General features: G+C 40.6%; 1 protein-coding gene across 3 annotated transcripts in view; it reads right to left on the bottom strand.

The window, feature by feature from the left end:
* Positions 1-23,292, bottom strand: part of dennd1b (DENN/MADD domain containing 1B) — a 278,033-nt gene that overhangs the window by 38,855 nt on the left and 215,886 nt on the right. For all 3 annotated transcript variants that reach the window (XM_078561729.1, XM_078561730.1, XM_078561731.1), the window contains 4 exons: positions 14,055-14,156; positions 5,516-5,606; positions 4,708-4,748; positions 553-621 (listed from right to left, as the gene is read on the bottom strand). In XM_078561729.1, coding sequence (XP_078417855.1) covers positions 553-621; positions 4,708-4,748; positions 5,516-5,606; positions 14,055-14,156 — 303 coding nt within the window. The remainder of the gene's footprint in view (positions 1-552; positions 622-4,707; positions 4,749-5,515; positions 5,607-14,054; positions 14,157-23,292) is intronic.

Raw genomic sequence — 23,292 nt, 5'->3', positions numbered from 1 at the left:
GGATTTTACAAGTTTATGCAAGATCTTGTAAGTGGGTTTCAACAAAAGCTTGAACCATGACTTCACTTGAAAAAAAGTAAAGCATTTGCATCCATAGCAGAAAGTTTAAGTTTCAATTAGTTAAAGGTAAAATGGAAGCAATCATTCTGCACAACATTCTCTCTTTGGCAACGTCATGAATATAGGCCATGGCCCACAAATCCACCAACTCTATTTTTGGCATGGAGAAGAAAACTAGGATGTGCCCATTTCCAGGCAAATATATGGACATAGTTCTGTGTAAGAAAGTTTGGCTGGAGGCTTTAATTCCAGAGATTTCAACATCTGCAAAACATTAAGACTGAGATTTATGCTCTACAAGAGTGATCACAGATTGTTCTCTCAGTTAAAGATAAGGAGCAGAGTTTATTTTTAAGCATGATGTACATTAAAATATGTCACCAAAACATGCAATTATCCCACTCAATGAATGGATTGTTTACGTCATCACAGTCTACCTACAGTACTGCAGCGCTTAGTTGAATACCTGCGGTACCCAGTTTAGTGACTTACATATTTGTATGCTGTCCTCATGGCAGGATTTGCTTTCGTCATCACTGTATTTATTAGAGCTCCACCCTTCTGTAAAGGAAAAACATCTGGTGATTGCTTTCCCCTGAAAAATTATGATTTCCTCTAAATTAAACACAAAAAACTACAATAAAAGCAAAGCACTTTCTAGTTAAATGAAGCTAAATTAAACAAAATTAACAGGTTTGCTCATCGCTCAGTAGCAGGAAATTTGGTGTTTGATATTCATGCAACCACTAACTTTTGTAAACGAACATTTTTGCCTCTTCTGTGAAGACTCACATGAAGAATCTATTCCATACATTTTCTATTTCTCAGTGATCTTATTGTTTGCCTCTGTTCCTTGAGTTTCTATTTATTACATGGTTATTTTGGGGTCACTTCTGTTGTTTTCTGCCAATTTCTCTTACTTTTTGCTCAATGCTAGCACTTTTGTCTGAGTCATGTTGCAAGTTGCAGTCTTAGACCAGGATTTCAGCACATAGTCTAGGCTGACACTTCAGTGCTGTATTGAGAAGGCAGTACATTGCATGTTTTGGATAAGATGTTCAACCAAAGTCCTTTTTAACTGTTCAGATGGATGGAAAAGATCCAATGGCACTTGCTTTGAAAAGCAAGAAGTTCTTACAATCTTCCGCCTAACATTTTCTCAATCAACGTCACCAGAACAGATTAACTGGTCATTTACTTCAGTGGAGCTATGGGACCTTGGTGTGCCTACAAAATAAAAAGTGCTCTTCCAAGAGTGACGGACTTTGGGATATCCTGGGGAAGTAAAAAACACTGTAAAAATGCAGGTCTATATTTGCTAATGTCTTCAGTTATCCTCACTTTTCTTGGTGGAAATCTCAATCTTTTGTTTTATTCTTTGAATCTGTTCAAGTATTTCACTTGTTGTTTAAATTATTTTAAACTCCTTAGTAAGTCAATGGTTCAAGTTTTTCTATATTACTCTTGGCAAAACATAGGTATTATCTTACATAGCTAACTGGATTCTGCTAACTTAGCAGACGTATCCTCAGTGACGTTTATTTACAATAGGCTAGAAATCAAAAATGATAAAGTTTCATATGTATGCACACATCAAAGCAGTATCACCTACAAAGAGAAACATTTGTAAGACCTATCAATGTTTGATTTACCTGGCCAGGCCTGAAATCCATAAGGATGACCGGAAAGGGTGTTGAGTAGATGGTAGAAGTGGAAGCTACTGTTCAGAAATGAGGGCATGGTTTGCGGAGTAGCCATCTCTTCACCTTGTGTAGCATGACAATACATTATTTCATATGATGTTACCACAGATCATATAGGAAACTTGAGCAGTTACAAATGATAACCCTCAAAAATGGTGAGACTTTGTGTTTACTGAGTTGTGCGTATTAAGTATATCAGAGGCTTTTTGAGCACCCTCACTTTATCTCAGGGATAATTCATCGTAGGTAATACTTAAAATTGCATTTGCTGGTTTTCATCTCTCCTTTCGAAATTCAAGGTGATTATAGTATCTTATGAATGGACACACTTTTATATAAGAAAGGTTTATGGGCAAGATCATTCTTTCCATGAGAACTTGGCTTTCTTTTGTTTCACCAATTTGGGGAATGGGGGAGAAAAGAGGGCAACGAGTATTGTTTGCATACTGTCCTGAGAAGTTAGTAACACAGAAATGTTATCCTGAATTCATACTCCATATGGCAGACTTTGTGCCTTGATGTCACGAAAGACCTCTGATAAGAACAAAGAACAAAGAAAAGTACAACACAGGAACAGGCCCTTCAGCCCTCCAAGCCTGCGCCGATCATATTGCCCGTCAACTAAAACATTTTGCACTCCCGGGATCCGTATCCCTCTATTCTCATCCTATTCATGTATTTGTCAAGCTGCCTCTTAAACACCACTATCGTACCTGCTTCCAACCATCTCCTCTGGCAGCGAATTCCAGACACTCACTACCCTCTGCGTAAAAAACTTGCCCCGCACATCACCTTTATAGTTTTCTCCTCTCACCTTAAATCTATCTCCCCTAGTAATTGACTCTTCCACCCTGGGATAAAGCTTCTGACTATCTACTCTGTCCATGCCACTCATAATTTTGTAAACTTCTATCAAGTCGCCCCTCAATCTCCGTCGCTCTAGTGAGAACAATCTGAGTTTCTCCAACCTCTCCTCATAGCTAAGAACCTCCAGACCAGGCAGCATCCTGGTAAACCTCCTCTGCACCCTCTCCAACACCTCCATATCCTTCTGGTAATGTGGTGACCAGAATTGCACGCAATATTCCAAGTGTGGCCTAACCAAGGTTCTATACAGCTGCAGCATGACTTCCCAGCTTTTATACTCAATACCCCTGCCAATGAAGGCAAGCATGCCATATGCCTTCCTGACTACCTTATCCACCTGCGTTGCCAATTTCAGTGACCTGTGGACCTGTACACCCAGATCCCTCTGCCCGTCGATGCACTTAAGGATTCTGCTATTTACTGTATAATTCCTACCTCTATTAGACCTTCCAAAATGCATTACCTCACATTTGTCCGGATTAAACTCCATCTGCCATTTCTCTGCCCAAGTCTCCAACCAATCTATATCCCGTTGTATCCTTTGACAATCCTCTTCACTATCTGCAACTCCTCCAACCTTAGTGTCGTCTGCAAACTTACTAATTAGCTCTATTACATTTTCCTCCAAATCATTTATGTATACTACAAACAGCAAAGGTCCCAGCACTGATCCCTGCGGAACTCCACTAGTCACAGCTCTCCATTCAGAAAAGCACCCTTCCACTGCTACCCTCTGTCTTCTATGACCAAGCCAATTCTGTATCCATCCTGCCAGCTCACCTCTGATCCCATGTGACTTTACCTTCTGTACCAGTCTTCCATGGGGGACCTTGTCAAAGGCCTTACTGAAATCCATGTATATAACATCCACTGCCCTTCCATCGTCGATCATCTTTGTCACTTCCTCGAAAAACTCGATCAAGTTAGTGAGACACGACCTCCCCTTCACAAAACCATGCTGCCTCTCACTAATACGCCCATTTGCTTCCAAATGGTAGTAAATCCTGTCACGAAGAATCTTCTCCAATAATTTCCCTACCACTGACGTAAGGCTCACCGGCCTGTAATTTCCTGGATTATCCCTGCTACCTTTCTTAAACAATCGAACAACATTGGCCATTCTCCAGTCCTCTGGGACCTCACCCATAGCCAGTGGGGATACAAAGATTTCTGTCATGGCCCCAGCAATCTCCTCCCTTGCCTCCCTCAGTACTCTGGGGTAGATCCCATCTGGCCCTGGGGACTTATCCACCTTAATATTCTTCAAGATGCCTAACACTTCCTCTTTTTTGATCTCAACATGATCCAGGTTATCTACACACTCTTCCCTAGACAAATCGACCACTAAGTCCTTCTCTTTGGTGAATACTGATGAATACTCCCATTTCTTCTGGCTCCACACACAGATTCCCACCTCTGCCCCTGAGTGGGCCTATCCTTTCCCTGGCTACCCTCTTGCTTTTTACATATGTACTTAACACACCACAACTCAATAAATGCAAGGTCTCATCATTTTTGAGGGCTACCGTTTATAACTGCTCAAGTTGCAGATATGGTCTGTTGCTAACATCATGAGAAATAATGTACTGACAAGTTACACAAGGTGAAGAGATGGCTACTCGGCAAATCAAATCCTAATTTCAGAGCAATAACTTGTGCTTCTATCACCTACTAAATTTCCTTTTCAATCATCCTTGTGGATTCTCCAAGAGTTTGCAAATTTGCCATCACTTTATGTTGAGCTGCAATCACTCTTTTATGTTATATGAATCCATGCCAAGTATATATACCTCCCAAATCATTAGGGAAGCTTTATGCTGGGGAGAAGCTCACTCTATCAGGCCTACGCTGGTTCAGGACCCAAAGATTTAAAAAAAAGTGCTGAACAAATGTGCCAAATCCCCCTCCAATTGTTATTTGAAGATTATTGGTGTGGAAACATTATTCAATGCATCACAACAGTAGTTCTGGGCAAACAATGTTATTCATCACTGCTGACAATGCTAAACCATAGCAAATATAAGTGGAAACAAGTTTGTGCTCTGTTGATCAGCATCAACAGGCATATTGTTCTCACCTTGACTGTGTGCACCCATTGCTGGTAGGACTTTGAATTTCCTGTGGATAATTAAAAAATGGTTCCACATTTACTCCTTTTGTTAAAACTAAAGATATTCAAGTAAAATTTCATATGGTGAAGTACAAGAGCAAAAAGGGCTTGTAAATATTTCAAATTGTGCACAGCATTTATAGGAAACTATGTATACAAAATCTAATCTAATTTCAGCTTGAAGGCATGTATTAAATCTCTCTGTTTTCAGAGCAGGCACCTCTGTGATTGTCTACTTTGGGTAACTAACCTTGACTAGTAAGTGGAAAATGACTTGATTCGTAGAATGATAACTACCTCATTTAAGATTGAGTAATGGGCCTTCATGCAAATCTAAAAAACTAGAAAATTGTTAACACTTTACAGAGGCCTTTTGTTTTAGGCTGGGACAATAATTCTGTCTCTCAACTGCCCCTGATCTCTTCCTGCACGTACATTTAATTGTGCAACAGAACTCTTGCCTTCCCTTTCTCATCCCCACACCCATGGTAAGTAAAAGAAAAATGCCCAATAAGGAGTTTTTGCTTCTGAGCCGAGACTAACATTTCTTTCCTCTTTCCATCACAAATTTTTATATATATGGATATTACAACGAAAATCCACATACAGAAAAGTCATTGTTGAGCCAGGTGAGCCCAGACATTATCCTAAATTTAGGATCAAGGTGAAGTGTAATTCTGACATCCGAAAGAAAATCTGAAGGGTAAAGACTGCGGGATCTAAAAGGAGATAATTAGCAAAAAATGACACATTTCAATTTAAGTTGGTGCCTTACCTCTACTATAGCCTCCAGCAGTTATCTCATCTTCGAAAACATCAGAAAATCCTTTCCCTGCATTTAACTTTTCCAACCTCCCATCAATAAACTAACAAAAAGATAAAAATGTATAATTCAGTGAAGAAAAGACAAGCAGATCTAAGATAGCGACAGACATTCTAAGGTTGTTCTAACTTAATTAATTTTAAGAAATGAAATAATTGAAGACATCCTGAAGATCCGTGAGAAACAAATGCATGATTAGGACAGTTCCAGGAACATTCACCAGTCCAGCTGATCTTATCTAGCAATAGTGGGGTCAGCACAACTAGATGCAGTAGCCTTTGATGATTGGGGAGAAGGCAGCCAATGATTCTGATCTCCAGTTGGTTTCACATGTGAATGGATTTCAGAAGAAAGCATAATTTGGCTGTGTATCAACACAAAAGCAAAATACTGCAGATACTGGAAATCTGAACTTCAAACAGAAAATGCCAGAAACATTCAGCAGGTCTGGCAGCATCTGAGCAGAGAAAAATAAAAGTCAACGTTTCAGGTCAATGTCAATGGCCTTTCATGATTTTTTTGGCCGTGTAGTTCTGTCACTTACAGTTAGAAGGCCAAATGTGACTATCTAAGCTTATAAGGGAAGCAATGGTCACTTTCGTAAAATAACAGAGATTTTACATAGTTTATTCAGCTCTAAGCTGGCCTGATTCACTGCCTTGGAGAACCATCATATACCTCAACGAAAAGCAATTTTGGCAACCTCATCACACAACACAGCATGGTCTTCAAACCTAGAGCATTAAAACAGTTGTCCTTTTTCTTAAAAACTCTATCAAATTCATGCAAATGACAAATAGAAGGAAAGCTTGCATTCATATAGCGTCTTTCACAATCACAGGACGTCCCAAAGCGCTTTGCAGCCAATGAAGTACTTTTGACGTGTAGTCACTGTTCCAATGTAGGAAACAGGGCAACTATTTTGCTCCCACAAACAATAACATAATAATGACCCAAAAAATCGTTTTTTGTGATGTTGATTCTAGGATAAATATTCACCAGAACCCCGGGGATAATTCACCTGCCCTTCTTCGAAATATTGATTTGGGATCTGTTACATCCACTCGAGAGGGCAAACAGGGCCTGAGTTTAATGTCCCATCTGAGAAAGACACCTCCGACAGTTTAGTATTCCCTCAATACTGTACTAGGCTGTTAGCTTTGGCTTTTGTGATCAAATCTTGGAGTGGGACTTGAATCTACAATGTTCTAACTCATGGGGTGAGAGTGCTACCAGCTACATACAAATAAACGCACAGATATTAAAATCAACATCAATGATGTAAAGAATGGCCCAAATCTTCTGAGCAGCACTGCAGCTGCTACGTCTGACACTGATCAGGCTCAAAACTACCCACTGGATATGTTTTAAAAGGCAAGACTACCAATCCACAATGCAGGAGAACGCCTCAGCACAGCAGGAATCCACACTGAGAGCAACAAAGAGAATCAACGCAGAAGACACAGCCCCCCTTTATAGCGCTAGCCAAATTCAGGTGAATTTAAACGTATAGTGCGAATGTTAGTGAACGGGTAGTGTGGGAGAGGTAGGTGGGTAGGGTGGCAGGGTAGGTAGTTTGGAGAGGTGGAAGATGGGTGAGGTGGGTTGGGAGGCAGTTGGGTCAGGGGCTAGTGAGGTTGAGTGGGGGGTTAGTTGGGCCAGGTCAGGGGGGAGTCGGGGGGGCTGGGGTTGAAGGGCTCAGTGTGAGTAATTGGGAGGTCAGTTGTATGGTTACCCAGAACTTGGTCTAGGATTTATCTGTTTAACATTGCCTGGGTAACTATCCAGTTAATTATGTAGGAACTGTCCAAAGTTTACAACTCAAACTCAGAGTCTGAGACTTTTTCGGAGGTCCTGGGGAGCAGGGTAATTGCCCACTAGAAGTTCAAACTTATCGGGCAATTCCAATGGAGCCAGTGCATCAGGGCTCCAACGGGGTCCCAACTTGCATCTTGGGTTGTACATCCGGTCTCTGATGATCCGAAGACCGGAAACCCGGGCCAATGTCAATTTGAAATTTCTCTTTATTGGTTATCAGACCAAATCTTTAAAGTCAACTTCTATTAGCAGAAAATCTGTGGCTACAAAGATATGTAGGTCAGAGGCTGGGAATTCTGCAGAGAGCAACTCATCTCCTGACTCCCCAAAGCCTGTTCATTATTTACAAGGCACAAGTCAGGAATGTGATGGAATACTCTCCACTTGCCTGGAAGGGTGCAGCTCCAACAACACTGAAGAAGCTTGACACCATCCAGGACAAAGCAGCCTGCTTGATTGACACCCCATCCGCCACCTTAAATATTCACTCCCTTCACAATCAATGCAAAGTGGCAGCTGTGTGCACCATCTAAAAGATGCACTGCAGGAACTCACCAAGGCTCCTTCGATAGCACATTCCAAACCTGTAACCTCTACCACCTAGACGGACAAGGGCAGCAGATGCATGGGAAAACCACCAAACTGCAAGTTTCCCTCCAAGTCACACACTATCCTGACTTGGAACTATATCATCGTTCTTTCACTGTCACCAGGGCAAAATCCTGGAATTTCCTAACAGCACTGTGGGTGTACCTACAACACATGGACTGCAGTGGTTCAAGGAGGCAGCTCACCACCACCTTCTCAAGGGCAATTTGTGATGGGCAATAAATGCTGGCGTAGTCATCGATGTCCACATCCCACGAAGGAATAAAAACAAATCTCTGTAGTGGTTCCCGCCATACAGCTCTGCAGCACGTTTAAGAAATAACATTGGTCCAACTTATTAAATGACAGAAAAAACCTCAAGAGCTATCATAATTTCTTGGCAGATCAACTGTAAAATTCTTCCTTTGACTACTTATCTCCAAATTATATACTTTTGATATTAAAACACAAATTCATTAAAGCATTTCTACTAAAGCAGTCACAGTGGTAGCCAGAACCATAAAAATAAAGAGTATCCTTGTGGCAATGATTAAGAAAAAAACAGCTAGCAACATTTCTACTGCACTCTGCAAAACTCTGTTTATTAGAAAACTTATGGAGTGCTTTTGCACTGCATGTAAAAAACATCCAACTTACTTCAGAAATACTGTCAAGGCACCAATGTGTGTGCAGCATTTGTTTATATCTTCAAAACTCAAACCAAGGTTTCCAATCATCATGACTCATTTAAAAAGGTGAAATAGTTTTTTTTTAAAAAAAATATTGGTACTATTCTTACTGTAATCATTTGGCAGAAACAAGTGGAAATGATTTGAATTCCACTTACTATCTGGATGCTATCTGGCATGTGGATTGTAAATCCGTTCATCAAATTTCTCACATCATTTTTGTGAATAATTGCTTCAGAGCACAAAGGCTCAATACAAAATATTCAACATGAAAAGATTTATCTCATCAGAAGTGATGTTAATGCTCGTAATATTAAACTGGAACAGTTTACAGCAAAATGCACAGAAATAGTCAACATTAGAATCAATTATTGAATTATTAAAAATAACAAAATTAGAGCACTTTGGAGTAGGTCCCCAAAGCTAACAGATTTTAAACTGCAAAGTTTAAAGGATATAATCCACCAATAAAGAATATGGTTAAAGGCAATTAAAAATGTTAGTCATACGATGCATAACTCCAATCAAAACCTTCCTGGATGATCAGGTCTATAATTCCTGTCAATGTCTGGGTCAAAATCGTGGAGCTCCCTTCCTAACAGCACTGAGGGTACACCTACAGCGGCAGCTCACCACCACCTTTTCAAGGGGGATTGGGGACAGGCAATGAAAATGCTGGCCCAGCCAGTGATGCCCACATCTCGTGAAAGAATTAAAAAAAAAATTCAAATCAACTAATTTCAGAATAAGTCTTCCAACATGTACCGTGCAGAAACCTCGAAAATTACTCCATTCACACTTGCTTCTCAAGCTTGAAAGCTGCACAAAGTTTTAAAAGGTTTCAACTATAAAGTTACTCCTTTTATACATGACAGGTATAAGCCCAATTGATGGAACTGGTGAAAAACATTTCTATGCCTGTACAAGTAATTACACTTGGGACAAATAAAAGCAGGAAGTTCACTGGGCTGCCAAGACTGACTGTATAATTAATGCAGTCAGTGGCAGTAATCTGGAGGCTACCAATTCAGTTGTTGATATGGAATAAGTTAAATTCCGGTAAATTAAAACAATGGCAGCAGCACATAGGATACAAATGATGGAAAACAGACTGATAATCTGAGCCTTCATTGGACCAAGTCCCACTTATTTTGAATGGGCCTTTTTCCAAGAGCCAGAGTCCTGGTTCATGGTCAGATCAGTACTATTTCACTGGATTTCATGTTAAGTAGAATGAGATAATAACAACTGAGTGACGACAGAGCAGAAAAATCTTTGAAGTGCAGGCTGCTATCATACCAACGGCTCAAGAAATTCTCTTCTGTCATAAGATAGCACTTGATTAATTATCATTCTCCAGATACTACTGAGCTTCATCAGCCTGCTCTAAGACTGCAAATCATCAATGTCCAAACAATTGTTGAATTTTTCTTTCTCAGAAACACAGGTGCATATTTCCTCAGGAATTAGGTAAATACTCATTTTTTTATTGCAGCTTATAATCAGCAAATTTGCAAGAACTCTGATTTGAAGCAAAATTTCTCAAGAGTGTAACCTTGGGCAGAGTTTTTTGCCTGTTTGGGGGGGGGGGGGTTTTGTGGATGGGTTTCCGGTCGGTGCCCCTGGTTGGGGGCGCGCCGCCATTTTACGTGGGCAGGCCAATTAAGGCCCGCTCAGCGTGACATCCGGCCTGAAGCGCTGTGCGCTCCCTGTGCAGGCGGGGGAGGGGGGGATTCCCCGAGCAGGTCTGTGCGCTCTTTTGTGCATGCGCCTGCAAAAGAGTGCACGGATCTCCCTGAGGCAAAGTGCTGCCTCAGGGAGATCGCTTCAACTTTAAAAGCTGTGCTGAATGGAGAAGAAAAAAATGATTGACATGTCCCCTTGAATGCTAAAACTTAATAAACATTTTTAAAACCCTCATGAAACCTCATCCCGCCCGTGGATGAGGCTTCATGTTTTTTCGGAAGCCCACCTGGGCTCCCAGCTTGCCTGCCAACCGTAAGGTTGGACAAGCAGCCCTGACAATGATCTCAATTAGGTAATTAACAGGCCTTTGGCAGTTCGGCTGCATGCCCACCGAACTGAAAATCTAAATGATGTGGGAGACATTGGGATGCACGCCCGACGTCACCCCACGTCATTTTATGTGTCGGCGTGCGGGTCCCGCCCCCACACGCCAACCGGGAAACTCTGCCCCTTGTTATCACTGTTGTAAAATGAACAGCCAATCAATAAGGGTCCTTAAATGCTAGCCAAATGACTGAGCTCCCCAAAAATACCAATGTGCGAAATTTCATGAATGGAGGTGAAGATCTGGCAGAAAATGGCTCAACATCATAGACAAATGACAGATTTAGCAATCGGACCTGTACACAGGGAGCCATGGTTGATGCAGAGAACAAATGCCCACGATTTTAGAGACAACAAGCAGGAAATTTGTGACCAGCAATATGGAAGTCTGCTTAAACTTAAAGGCTTTTATGTCTCCCCACATTTAGTTGATCAGAGCAGTGACTCTGGCAACTGAAGGCACCCGGCAATCAGTGCACATGCTGCACGCACAATTCCTGGGTTGCATCAGGATAACTAAGTAACAAAATGATTCTCTCCCAGTGTCTAATTGGTTATCTTTCAAATGTATTTTAATATAGTTCAGAGGACAAATATTAATGTTAAAAACTTTAAAGTTTTAATGATAAAAGCAAGGAAGTTATGCTAAACCATTATAAATGCTGGTTAAGTTTCAGCTGGATTAGTGTGTTTAATTCTGGACACCAAAGAGTTCAAAGGTCTTTGAGATGGTGCAGAGAGATTTACCAAATGGTACCAGCGATAGGACACTTCAGTTATGTAGACAGATTGGAGAAAGGATGATGAAAGATTGCATAAACTGGGCTTGTTTACCTTGGAACTAAGGAGGCTGAGGTGTGACCTGATTGAGGTGTACAAGATTATGAGGGGCCTAGATAGAGTATACAGAGATGCCCTGTTTCCCTACCAGAGAGGTCAATTATCAAGGGACACAGATTTGAGGTGATTGGTCGAAGGATTAGAGGGGGCATGAGGAAAAACTTCTTCACTCAGAGGGTGGTGAGTGTTTGGAATTCACTGTCTGGTTTGGTGATAGAGGCAGAAACCCTCAACTCATTTAAAAGGTATCTGGATCTGCACCTAAAGTGCTGTAACCTGCAAGGCCACGGACCGGGTGCTGGAACATGGGATTAAAATGGGCAGCTTGTTTTTTTTTCAGCCGATGCAGACATGATGGGCTGAATGGCCTCCTTCTGTGCTGCAACTTTTCTATGGTTCTAAGTTTGGGTTGTTCTCCTTAGAGCAAAAGAAGGTGAAGAGGAGATTTTGACAGCCGTGTACAAAATCATGAACTATTTTGTTAAGAGTGAATAAGGCAAAACTGTTTCGAGTGGCAGAAGGGCTGCTAACCAGGAGACACAGATTTGAGGTGATGGGCTAAGAACCAGAGGTGAAGAGAGGAAACATTTTTTCTCTTACACTGTAAGTTCTTCCAATCTGGAATGCACTGCCTGAAAGGACGACTGGAAGCAGATTTAATAGTCACCTGCAAAAGGGTATTGGATAAATACTTGAAGGGAACAATTTACAGGGCTGTCAGAAAGAAAAGGGGAACGGGGTGAATTGGATAGCTCTGTGAAAGAGCTGGCAAAGGCACAGTTGGCCAAATGTCTTTTGTGTTGTATCATTCTATGACGCTAGAATAGAACTTGCATGGAGATTTATTTTATAAAAGTATATGAGAGAGAAATTATAGACTTTTTTTGCTGTAGTTTTAGAAGTTGTTTGAATTCTGAACATTTTCAGTGTTCAAAAAGTATATTAAGTCGAGTCAAGTGGAAGACACAAAATCACTGAGTGAAGCAGACAGAGAAGCACCATTTGAGGAATCTATCAAATCAAATTTAATATTTGAAAACATTATTTGAAAAGTTACAAACCAATACTGCCGAACATTTGCTGCCCCTTCCATCTATCCAACCGCTCATGTCCTCTTATACCCCTCAATGTTGACAGACACCAGGGGCTGGATCTTCATTTCATGGGCAGGAACCAGAAATGGGGACCAGTTCCGGGTCTCGACCTTGCGTGGTGTTCCAGACATGCCCACTACTATTTTTAAAGGAATGGCCAATCGAATGCCAGGAAATGAGTTTGTTATCAAATTAGGAATGGTGGATGTGCTCCCATGGTTGTAGGGCCAATGGGAGGCCTTCCAGCACTCACAGATTGGCAGTTTCACCAGCTGAAGTGGGTGCTGCCAATCTGCTGAAGAAGAGAGAGGGAGAATACCAGTTCAGTTCTTTCTTATTTTTGACCAGGCTGGCTATGAGATTGAGGGGGAAACTATTCCATAGGATGGCCAGCGGCCGCAACTGTAACCTGGTGGCCATTATGACTGCAGAGGGTGGGCCATTGTGGGCTCAAGTGTGGACTCTCCCCTGCCCCCTTTTCACAACCTGAGCCCATCATGTTGGCCTGGACGTGTTCCAGGCCAATGTATGCTGCCCACATGCCGACTGCAAGGGAACGAGTCCTTAATAGGTCCCTTAATTACAATAATTTGATCTAAATTGGCTACCCACCAATTGCTGGTGGGTAGCTGCTCATGTCCAGACCCAGCCTCTCTGAAATGGCTTGCGGTTGGGTTCATGGTACACACTGATGTGATGGCTGGCAATGCAAAACTGTGAGCTCACCAGCTGCTGATTCCAATGTTTCTTGAAAATTCAGTCCCTGATATGGAACAGTGTGTCAAACTTCACATCTCACCTCCCCCAGTGCTGCCAAACTGATTTCCTTCTAGAAACCTACCAAGTCCCAGTCAGCCTCTCCAGTGATGTCCTCCCACGGAACTTCACCTACCGATGCCAGAAGAGCTGTTTATGCTTCAGGGAAGCCTTCTTCTACCCGACTTCATCTCACTCTAATGGCATTTCTCCCTTATGCATTTATGCTAATTGCCTCAACTATTTCGTGTGGTAGCAAATCCCATATTCCAAATGCTCTCCTAAACCCTTTACGGGATTTATTTGTGGCTGTTTTATATTTAGGATTCTTTGCTTTGGATTCCTCTACAAGTGTAAATATCATCTCTACACTTTCTCTATCAAACCCGTTCATAATTCTGACGAACTCAGCCACTCAACCTTCTCTGTTCTAGAGAAAAATGCAGCTGTTCATTCTTTCCTGATAGTTATAACCTCAATTCTGGCACTCTCCTTGTAGGTTTTTTTTTTGCACCTTCTTTAGTGCTTCCACATCTTAAATTAAGACATGTACGCACTATGTAGTATAAAATTCTTGAAAGTACATTTTCCCCAGCAATGCACGACACTATACATAAATATATATATATATTTTACCTGTTTAAATAGCTGAAGTTGTACCGCATTTTGAAGAAAGTGTTTTATAGTGCTAGAACGATGGGCAACATAACTCTCCTCGCAAAATGTGATTGGCTCTCCCTGAAATTAAACAACATTCATAGGATTAATTTTGAGTTCACTTTTGCTCCTAAACAAGTCACTGCATCAATTTTTCTAATGCTATTTATTCAATCAGGTTGCATTGAATTGGAGTAGGTTCCATATTAGTGCAAGAATAGACCAAGGGAGCTGGTCTATACTTTAATTCATCAAATACAGTGAACAATGTCCCTTTTAGTATTCATCTCAGCAATTCCCCCTCCCCTGCACACTCACTCCGCCCTCTTCAACTGTTCACGCCCTTACTGGAGTACAGAGTTTCACAAGGAGTTTTTGCCCACCACTACCTCACTCGAGCAGTCCTCACTGACGTCTGAGCCCTAACATCGAGTAGTTGGGTTGACAGGTGGCGCTCACATGTCAGGCTGCTCCAATTCCCTCACAGCACCACAAGACAGCAAGAGGATTGGGAACAGGTGTTTTAACCCTGACTGACCTTCTTCACCATAACCCAGCAAGCTTGAGGGAAATTCCACTGACCATGCTCCTGCCTCAAATAACTATTTCAGCAGAACTTCCTGGTCTGCACAGCTCAGGGTTGATGGTCACTTCCGAGCTCACCTGAAACACCAACTCTGTATTTCTTAAAAATGAACAAAATTAAAATGGTTGAAAATGACTCAATTAAAAAAGCCTTGGTTAGTCATGATATTTATGGGTCATATAGGCACAGAATAAGTCATTTAAAAAATGCTCTAGTTTTCTGGCAATAGTGACCATGGGAATATGCATTAAATGTCATTCCCTGCTCTTGTGTGTTGAAATCTACTTGGATACAATTGTTGCTGAATCAATCATTGATCTGAATCAGAGTTCAGAGTGAATTGTCAACTGAAATACTAACAGCTTATGGTATTGGTTTGTAAGTATATTTTCACAACAGATCTTTTTAACAGTTCACATTTAAATTTGCTTGGTTCAGGCCATTTTTGAGAATTATTTTTCAACCTGTTTGATTCAACTGGAGGAACGTCTAAAGTTTTTGGACAGCAATAGACCAGAGTACATCTGTGGACAATGAAGAGGGGAAAAAACAGCCAAGAAGGCTAGTATGTACATTATAGATTTACAACTTTTTAATAGAATAGCTTACTGACCATTGCAAAATCTAGCACCACAGCAAATGTTAGCTTACATTCTGTTTAATAGATTTTTTTGCCAGTCAAAGCCCGGCACAGTGCAGTGAACCATTAATCTGCTGCCTGTTGAGGTTAAGGAAGATCATGCCAGCATACATGACCAAACAAATGAGCTAAAAGAAAGTGAAGAGGGTGCTCCATCAGATCCCTGTGCACACTGCAAATTCTCTTAGATGATCAGGGAAATAAAAACCTCTCAGGTATAGCATGCAGGAGCTCATCCAGAGGAGTGGTCAGAAATGTTGACCATTCTCCCTTTCCTCCCCATCCCACCCACCCCCAGTTTGAAAATGAACCTGGACTTAAAAACATGAACATGTACAGCAGTTTGCCAACCAACGTAAACTGTTGCATCATACAGAGTGCAGTGGAAGTGTATGCAGAGAAGGTACACAATTAAACATGATTCATTTTTTTGTGTCACACCAGCATATATTGAAATTACTGCTCTAATTAATATCTGACAGGACTTTCAACTGTTGACCTAATGCAAAAAAGTGCCGTGTGCATTCAGTTTTATTCGTTATGTCTACATTTTTCCTTTCAGCTTACCAAACACGAGACTGCTGCCAATACGAAAACCGTTTTGTTCCACAATTTTACTTGTCTACCATGAGACTAGTGAGAATATATAACAAATACTAATGTACTTAGTAAGGAATTTTTGCCTTTTTTATTTCCAAATTACAAACAATAGGAAGCACAAGTAACACATAGATACTGTGACGGTTTAAAATAATCAGTGTAAACATGGGCGGTTTTATTTGGTTTATAAAAACAAATTTTCCTAGATGAAAGCTAAATAAAACTCCGATGGGATATTTGAGGCAAGTTTTATATTCTGGAAATATGTTCTGCTTATAGTATACAATACACTCCTTTCTGAGGAAAAGCAGTGGAAATCAGTCACGCTTAAAGCAAAGTATGATGAACATTGTTAGCTGAATTCACACTAAGTTATGAACAAACAATTGAGTTTTTGACTGCAAAAATGGAAAAATTAAGCAATATAATCGTGAAAGAGTTGTTGCCAATTATGACTTTTTTTACACCAATGAAATATTCAATATTTAATATATTATAGAAAGGAGAAATAAACTCAAAAACAAGAAGGTTTTAATATTGCTGCTGTAAAACGATCATCTGTAAATAACCTGGATCTCAACTAAATGAAATGGATACTCCCATACATCAAATACCGACTAACATGAAACAGCTATTTAGATAATATATACACTTTTTAATGTCCTTGAAATGCAAATTTAAATAGCATACAAGGTAAAATGCATAAAAATAGGATTATGAAGAATTCTTTGAATTTTAATGTTTATTCATGGCCCATTATAATAAATCATTACAAAAGCCCATATTTCTGTCAGGTAGTCAGACCATACTAATGGAATGGAAACTGCAAGGACTCTCTAGAGTACAGTTTTCATAGCTGGCTGTACACAAAGGACAAATACTACGAGTCATTGCAGAACAACCTGAAAATTCAACTTTAATGTTAATATTATTTTGTAAAATCACAGAGAAAACTGCATTGGGAACAATTCTAACCATTGCGCTGGATCTCCCCCTGGCATAATCAAAAAAGAATCAACAGTCAAAAGTCCAGACAGCAATTTTTAAATAACACCCCCAAAATGACTTACTATTCGATACGACTAAATCCTGTAAGGACAATATCACCCCTAAGATTATAAAAATGTGACTACTTTATCTCACAGCACAAATACTGGAAGATCTTCAGTGGAGTAAATGAAACAAGTTGCATTTTAGTACAATACAAAATGAAGGCATTAGATAATGACAATTCTCGTGGTGCCAAGTTGGAAGAGGTGTCCCTATGCAGTGCTGAGCTACAACAAAAATATTCATGTGGCAGTTACAATCTTTGCTCCACCCCACCCCATCATTTATTTATATCCCTCTCAACACTGGATTCACTGCACCCAATTACGAATTCACAAATAAATAGATCCAATTATTGAATCACTTGATCACAATCTCAGCACCATGCATTTCTGTAAATGCTGCCGGATGACTGACTGGCTTTCATTTTTCCACCTTAAAAAAAAGGGTTAAACTTAAACTCTTGCCCCAAGTGTGTAAATTCTCATAGCTAGAAAAAAAAATCCTGTAAATTATGTATTAAATTACAGCAGGGGTTTGGAATGTATTAAGCCAGAGAGAACCTCTCACAAGCAATCTTGCAGAGGAGTGAGCTGTAGTATTTCCATTTTTGATGCCAGAATATCATATCAACCATTGGCCTGGTGTTGGCTATGATATGACCATATTTATCTTGTGATTTATGAGTCTCACTTTACTGAAAACTGGCGCCAATTATCATCCAAACAAGTGTCAACTTTTTGAATATGAACACTAACTTCAAAGATCTGTTAGGGTTGAGAAGATGTGAGGAACAGATAAGAAGAACAATGTGCATTTCTTTTTTAAAAAAAAAGCAAGGATCTACATTTTAATTTGAAATTAAGCATTTATGGTAACACATATGCAGAAGGTCCAAGGCATACGACTGTGATGGTTTGGACATTTTAACCAACTACCTGCACTTATATAGTTCCTTTAAAACACACCAAGGTGCTTCACAGAGGCATTATCAAGTCAAGTTGTTTCAAGAATGGATGCAGCTCGAATGCTTTTAATAGTCCTGCATAGGGAGCTTCTCAGAACAAGAAGGTGATGGAGACCAAGGGAATGCCAGATTCACAATGTTAAGAATGTCAGAGATGATTGATGTGGTAGGCTAGTTTGAACCTGACAACAATGCAGTGAATTCATTCAGCGCCACTGTCGCTGCCAAGCTGATTGATAGGAATTTAACATTGCAACATTGTAGTATGAAGTTATTATAAAAATCGGGCTACTTCTGACATCAAAGTAGCTCCACCAACTTAACATTACGCTTTATTTCAATGATGCAGTGTGAACTAATCACTTTAAAGGATTTGCAAACCATCCTTAATAACCAAATCTTTTTCTCAAATCCGAATGGCAGACTTTAAAAATAAAACTAGACTATAAAACAATTCTCAATAAAAAGCTTAGGCAGTAAATGGATTAAAATAGCCCAAAGCTAAAAAGGCCTTGAAAGGATGACATTTTTTAAAAAAAACATTATACTCCTTTCTCAATATAAAATCTAGACAGCTATATCAAAGAGAGCTGAAAGTCTGACCCTCAAAATGGAAACATTCAGGTTTGAAGTGTGTCAGTCTTATGCACACAGACAATGCCCCTTTAATCTTTGAGAGGATGAAAACTTTACATGTTGTAACATTCTGATACAAATGGATACATTCTTTGGCTGTGTTTCAGAGTACTGGCAGTTAATAGCACTGGGAATAACTGCTGCCAACAGCTATTAAACATGACTTCTTTTCCCATTGAGGAATACTAAAATGTTGTCAGTACAAACTCTGAACTGTAGATCAGATTATTCCAAAAAAAAAATCATTAAAAGCAAACCACAGTAAGTATTTCTCTCGACTTCTAAATTCAGCGTAACAAAGGTTTGCAACCAAACCTACTTCCCATTGAGTAGAAATGAAAGCGGAAAACCAACATACTCAACAAAACCATTGTAAATCAAAGGATCATAAAAACTATAAGTGTTTTTAATGCTATAAACAACACAATGGGGGAGTAAGATAAAGTCGTTGCATTGGATTAAGTGTGCTGTGTTTTCACCATTTGGATTCATGTTTGCATCTAGCCTGGACTAATCATCTCAACTCTTGGCAGAATATAAATTTAAGTAGCTTCAGTCACCTCCCATTAAGTGTGGTTTCAGGGCATTACATTGGCTGCATTTCATTACCACACTGGCAATCTCAGTCAAAGGCCACAAGACTGTCTGCTGATTGGCATTTTAAGATTGGCCTTAAAGGTGCAAACAGAGGGAGATGAAGGAAGAAATTCCAGAGAGTGGGCCCGAGGTGACAAATGACAGGGCCACCAATAAATGGGTGAAGTAAGGGTGTTTGTATAAGCAAGAGGAGAAACAAGTGGATATAGGGGGGAGATCAAGGATGGATGATGCATCATGGATTGCTCTCATCCCTTCTGAGCCCAGAAAATAAAGTATTTCTACACAGTACGGCAGTAGGGAACTTCCATGGGATAGTTGCTCCAGATCAGACTGGAGGCTGATTCAGTGCTCTGCTCTCGGTAAAGCCAATTAAGGTACTCCAAGATGCAAAAGGTCCTCGTCCCAGAACTAGATAACAAGGAGTTCTGAACTGTCAATCTCCACAATATAAAATAATGTGTGTTTTTTAACTGAGAGGTCGAAGTATTGTTAAGAGGATCAACTTGTTTCTTCCTGCATCTCATACTTTTTTGTTCAATAAGTGAGATGGATGTATTTGTAGCTTAAAAAATGCAGTGAGTTGATATAAACAGATAATTTCTCCACCACTGCCCCTTTAAATGATATCATATCCCCCACCTCTGACTTCCCTCCCTCCTCCTCCCCACCCCTGCCCATGGCTGCCTTCCATTCTTTATAACCACTGGTTTGAAATGCAATTGACCAGGTAAGAAATCTCATCAATCCTGTAGATATACCATGTCTGTTGTTAAAAAAAATGCTTCAGTCAAATTATTTGAGTAGGAAAGGTGTTGCAATTATCACATTGTAATAGAATAAAAATCAGCTGTCCTAACAGTTCAATGGGTTTATCTAGTGAATTGCTGAGCTATGCAGATCAGAATAGTCCTGGTCCATGATGATCTTGTCTAATGTGGTGATAATGGAACCACAATTAACCATGGCAAACACAGCCTCGGTAAGGGAAAAAAGTTGTCAGGGACTTCAGGCCCTAAGAGTATGTAGATGATGGTGCAGGGTAACAGACGTTTTTAGATGTAAAAAGAAAATACCAATGGGTTTGGGTGTAATGCTCCCAACTTCTGAATAGCCCATCAGCATTAAACGTCAAGGGTTATACATCTGGGACAGATACTGAAGGGCAACCAATGACTGAGGAAGAAAGGGAAGTGAGAAATTAAAAAAATAATAACTGGTTGGCAAAGCAGTTTCCGCTAATTATCACCTAAAGTATGGCATAAAATGCACAAAGGAATCGAGACACCAAGGTGCAAAGATCAGGGAGTAGAAAATGGTGTATTGAGAACAGCTTCAATCAAACTCATGTTATGCTTCACTGATTGCTGCAGTTCTCATAGAAAAGGGAGGATGTTTCTGTGCTTATACATTCACGGAATTCGGTGTAATTTATGATTTAAAACAGGGATGAAAACAGTTTCACAATCATTGACAATAATGTGGGAGTTCTTTATGCAAGCTGTATTATGTGGGCTCTCTCTTTCAGCCAACTGATAGACATGTAGAAGCCAATATACCAACTTTTTAAAACTGTATTTTGCTTTGCTGAAATTTAACGGACATGGTTTTCCTCATTTCTCCATCTATACTGTATCAGTGTTCCTCCAAGGGAGTCAAAGGTTATTAGGGGGAGGCGGAATGTGGCGTGGAGTCCACAATCAGATCAGTCATGATTTTATTGAATGGTGAAGCAGGCAGTAGGAGCCGAATGGCCTACTCCTGCTCCTAATTCATTTGTATGTTTGCATGTATCTGAGCCTTCTTAGTCAGGGTAAATTCAGACATTACTTCAGATACATGAGACGCAACTTTGGGTTTATCAGGTGACCAAGACTTTATCTTATTTAAACTACAAACCAACATTAGTGGCAGAGATAAATAATTTTCCTGAGGAGGGAGGGCATATTAGTCGATGTTGCAACATAATTGTTCAATTATATGGTGAACTCTTACATCCATCCCTCATTAAAAGATGACGAAACCTTAACCCCATTCTCCTACTTTCTAGGACACTGAACACAAATGAGCCAAATGATGTACCAGCATCCTTTGTGGAATGCTTTTCCAGCTTAATATTTTGCCCTCCACCCTATGAGCAGGCACTTGGTGAATTACATTATATGGGACAATGTCAAGTGCCTTCCTGAAATCCTGGTGAAAAAAACCTGCACTGCCTCCACTTTACCCACCAGGACCTCCAGCTCCTTAAAGAAATACCTCTCTCTCCCTCTCTCTCACCAGGTCCTATCCCAATAGATAATCCTGAAAACATCTTTCATAGTCTGCAACACTTAGCACACAATTTAGATGGGCTCACAGATCTTTAGCACAAATGCAGTTGCATAGAACAAGTTTGAATAAGCAGAGGCTCTATACCATGGCATAGTATGGCCTATTAAAGAACACACGGTCTACCAGATAACTGAACATATCAAAACCATGTAGTACCTTCTTTCAGTCATTGGACAAATTACCATACCGGAAGACTCGAACAATAAAAAACTTGCATCTTAATGACTGTAAAATTTGAAAAGCTTGTTCGCCGTAGGTCAAATCAAATCTCCAGCCAGCTACAAAGGGCAACAGATAACAACCATAAGAAACTAGGAGACTGGACCATTCTGTTTTTGCAGCTGCAGATTGGGGACCAGGTGTAAGTGAGAAGAACAACAGTAAAAACTACACTGAGCTGTAAACATGACTTGATAATAGGAGGGGAAAAAAATGCACATTAAAGCCATGGGGGCCCAATATAAATATTACTCACTTGTCAGATATGCATTTAAGCCAACAGAAGAATAGAGATTCTTAAATCTCTATCTCGAGAAAAAGGGGGGAGGTAGTGGCCTTGTGGTATTGTCACTGGATTAGTAATCCAGAGACCCAGGGTAATGCCCTGGGAACTCAGGGTTCGAATCCTACCACACAGATGGTAGAATTTTAATTCAATAAAATATCTGGAATTAAAAGTCTAATGATGAACATGAGACCATGTCGATTGTCGTAAAAACCCATCTGGTTCACTAATCTGCTGTTCTTACCTGGTCTGGCCTTCATGTGACTCCAGGACCACAGCAGTGTGGTTGACTCTTAAAAATGCCCTATGAAATGACCGAGCAAGCCACTCAGTTGTATGAAAGTGCTAAAAACAAGTCAATGAAACCAGACATCAACCTAGGCACCAGAAATTACAACAGCAAACTCAGCCCTTTCGACCCTGCAAAGTCCTCCTGACTAACATCTGGGGGCTAGTGCTGTCTCACAGACTAGTCAAGCAGCAGCCTGCCATATTCCCAGACACCATCATCACCATCCCTAGGTACGTCCTGTCTCACCAGCAGGATGGACCCAGCAGAGGTGGCTGCACAGTGGTATAGTCGGGAGGGAGTTGCCCTGGGAGTCCTCAACATCGACTCTGGAATCCATGAAGTCTGTTGTCCGACGGCATCAGGCTAAACATGGTCAAGGAAACTGCCTGCTGATTACCATGTACCATCTCTCCTCAGCTGATTAATCAGTGCTCCTCCATGTTGAACACCACTTGGGGGAAGCACTGAGGGTGGCAAGGGCAGAGGATGAACTCTGGGTGAGGTACTTCATCACCAAGAGTGGCTCGGTAGCACCACTACTGACCAAGTTGGCCGAGTCCTAAATGACATAGCTTCTAGGCTGGGTGTGCAGCAGGTGGTGAGGGAATCAACAAGAGGGCAAAACATGCTTGACCTCATCCTCACCAACCTGCGTGCCACAGATACATCTGTCCATGGCAGTATCGGTAGAAGTGACCACCGCACAGTCATTGTGGAGAGGAAGCATCGTCTTCACATTGAGGATACCATCCATCGTATTGTATGGCACTACCATCATGCTAAATGGGATAGATTTCAAACAGATCAAGCAACTCAAGACTGGGCATCCATGAGGCACTTTGGGCCATAGCAGCAGCAGTGGGATTCAACCACAATCCATAATCTCATGGCCCGGCCTATCCCCCATTCTACCATTACCATCGAGCCAGGGTATCAACATGGTTCAATGAAGAGTGCAGGAGGGCATGCCAGGAGCAGCACCAAGCATAACTAAAAATGAGATGCCAACC

Source organism: Cetorhinus maximus, chromosome 17, assembly GCF_964194155.1.
Source record: "Cetorhinus maximus chromosome 17, sCetMax3.hap1.1, whole genome shotgun sequence".
NCBI classification, from domain to species: Eukaryota; Metazoa; Chordata; class Chondrichthyes; order Lamniformes; family Cetorhinidae; genus Cetorhinus; species Cetorhinus maximus.
Note: the sequence above shows the minus strand (reverse complement) of the source record. Positions and strands in the feature narration are given on the sequence as shown.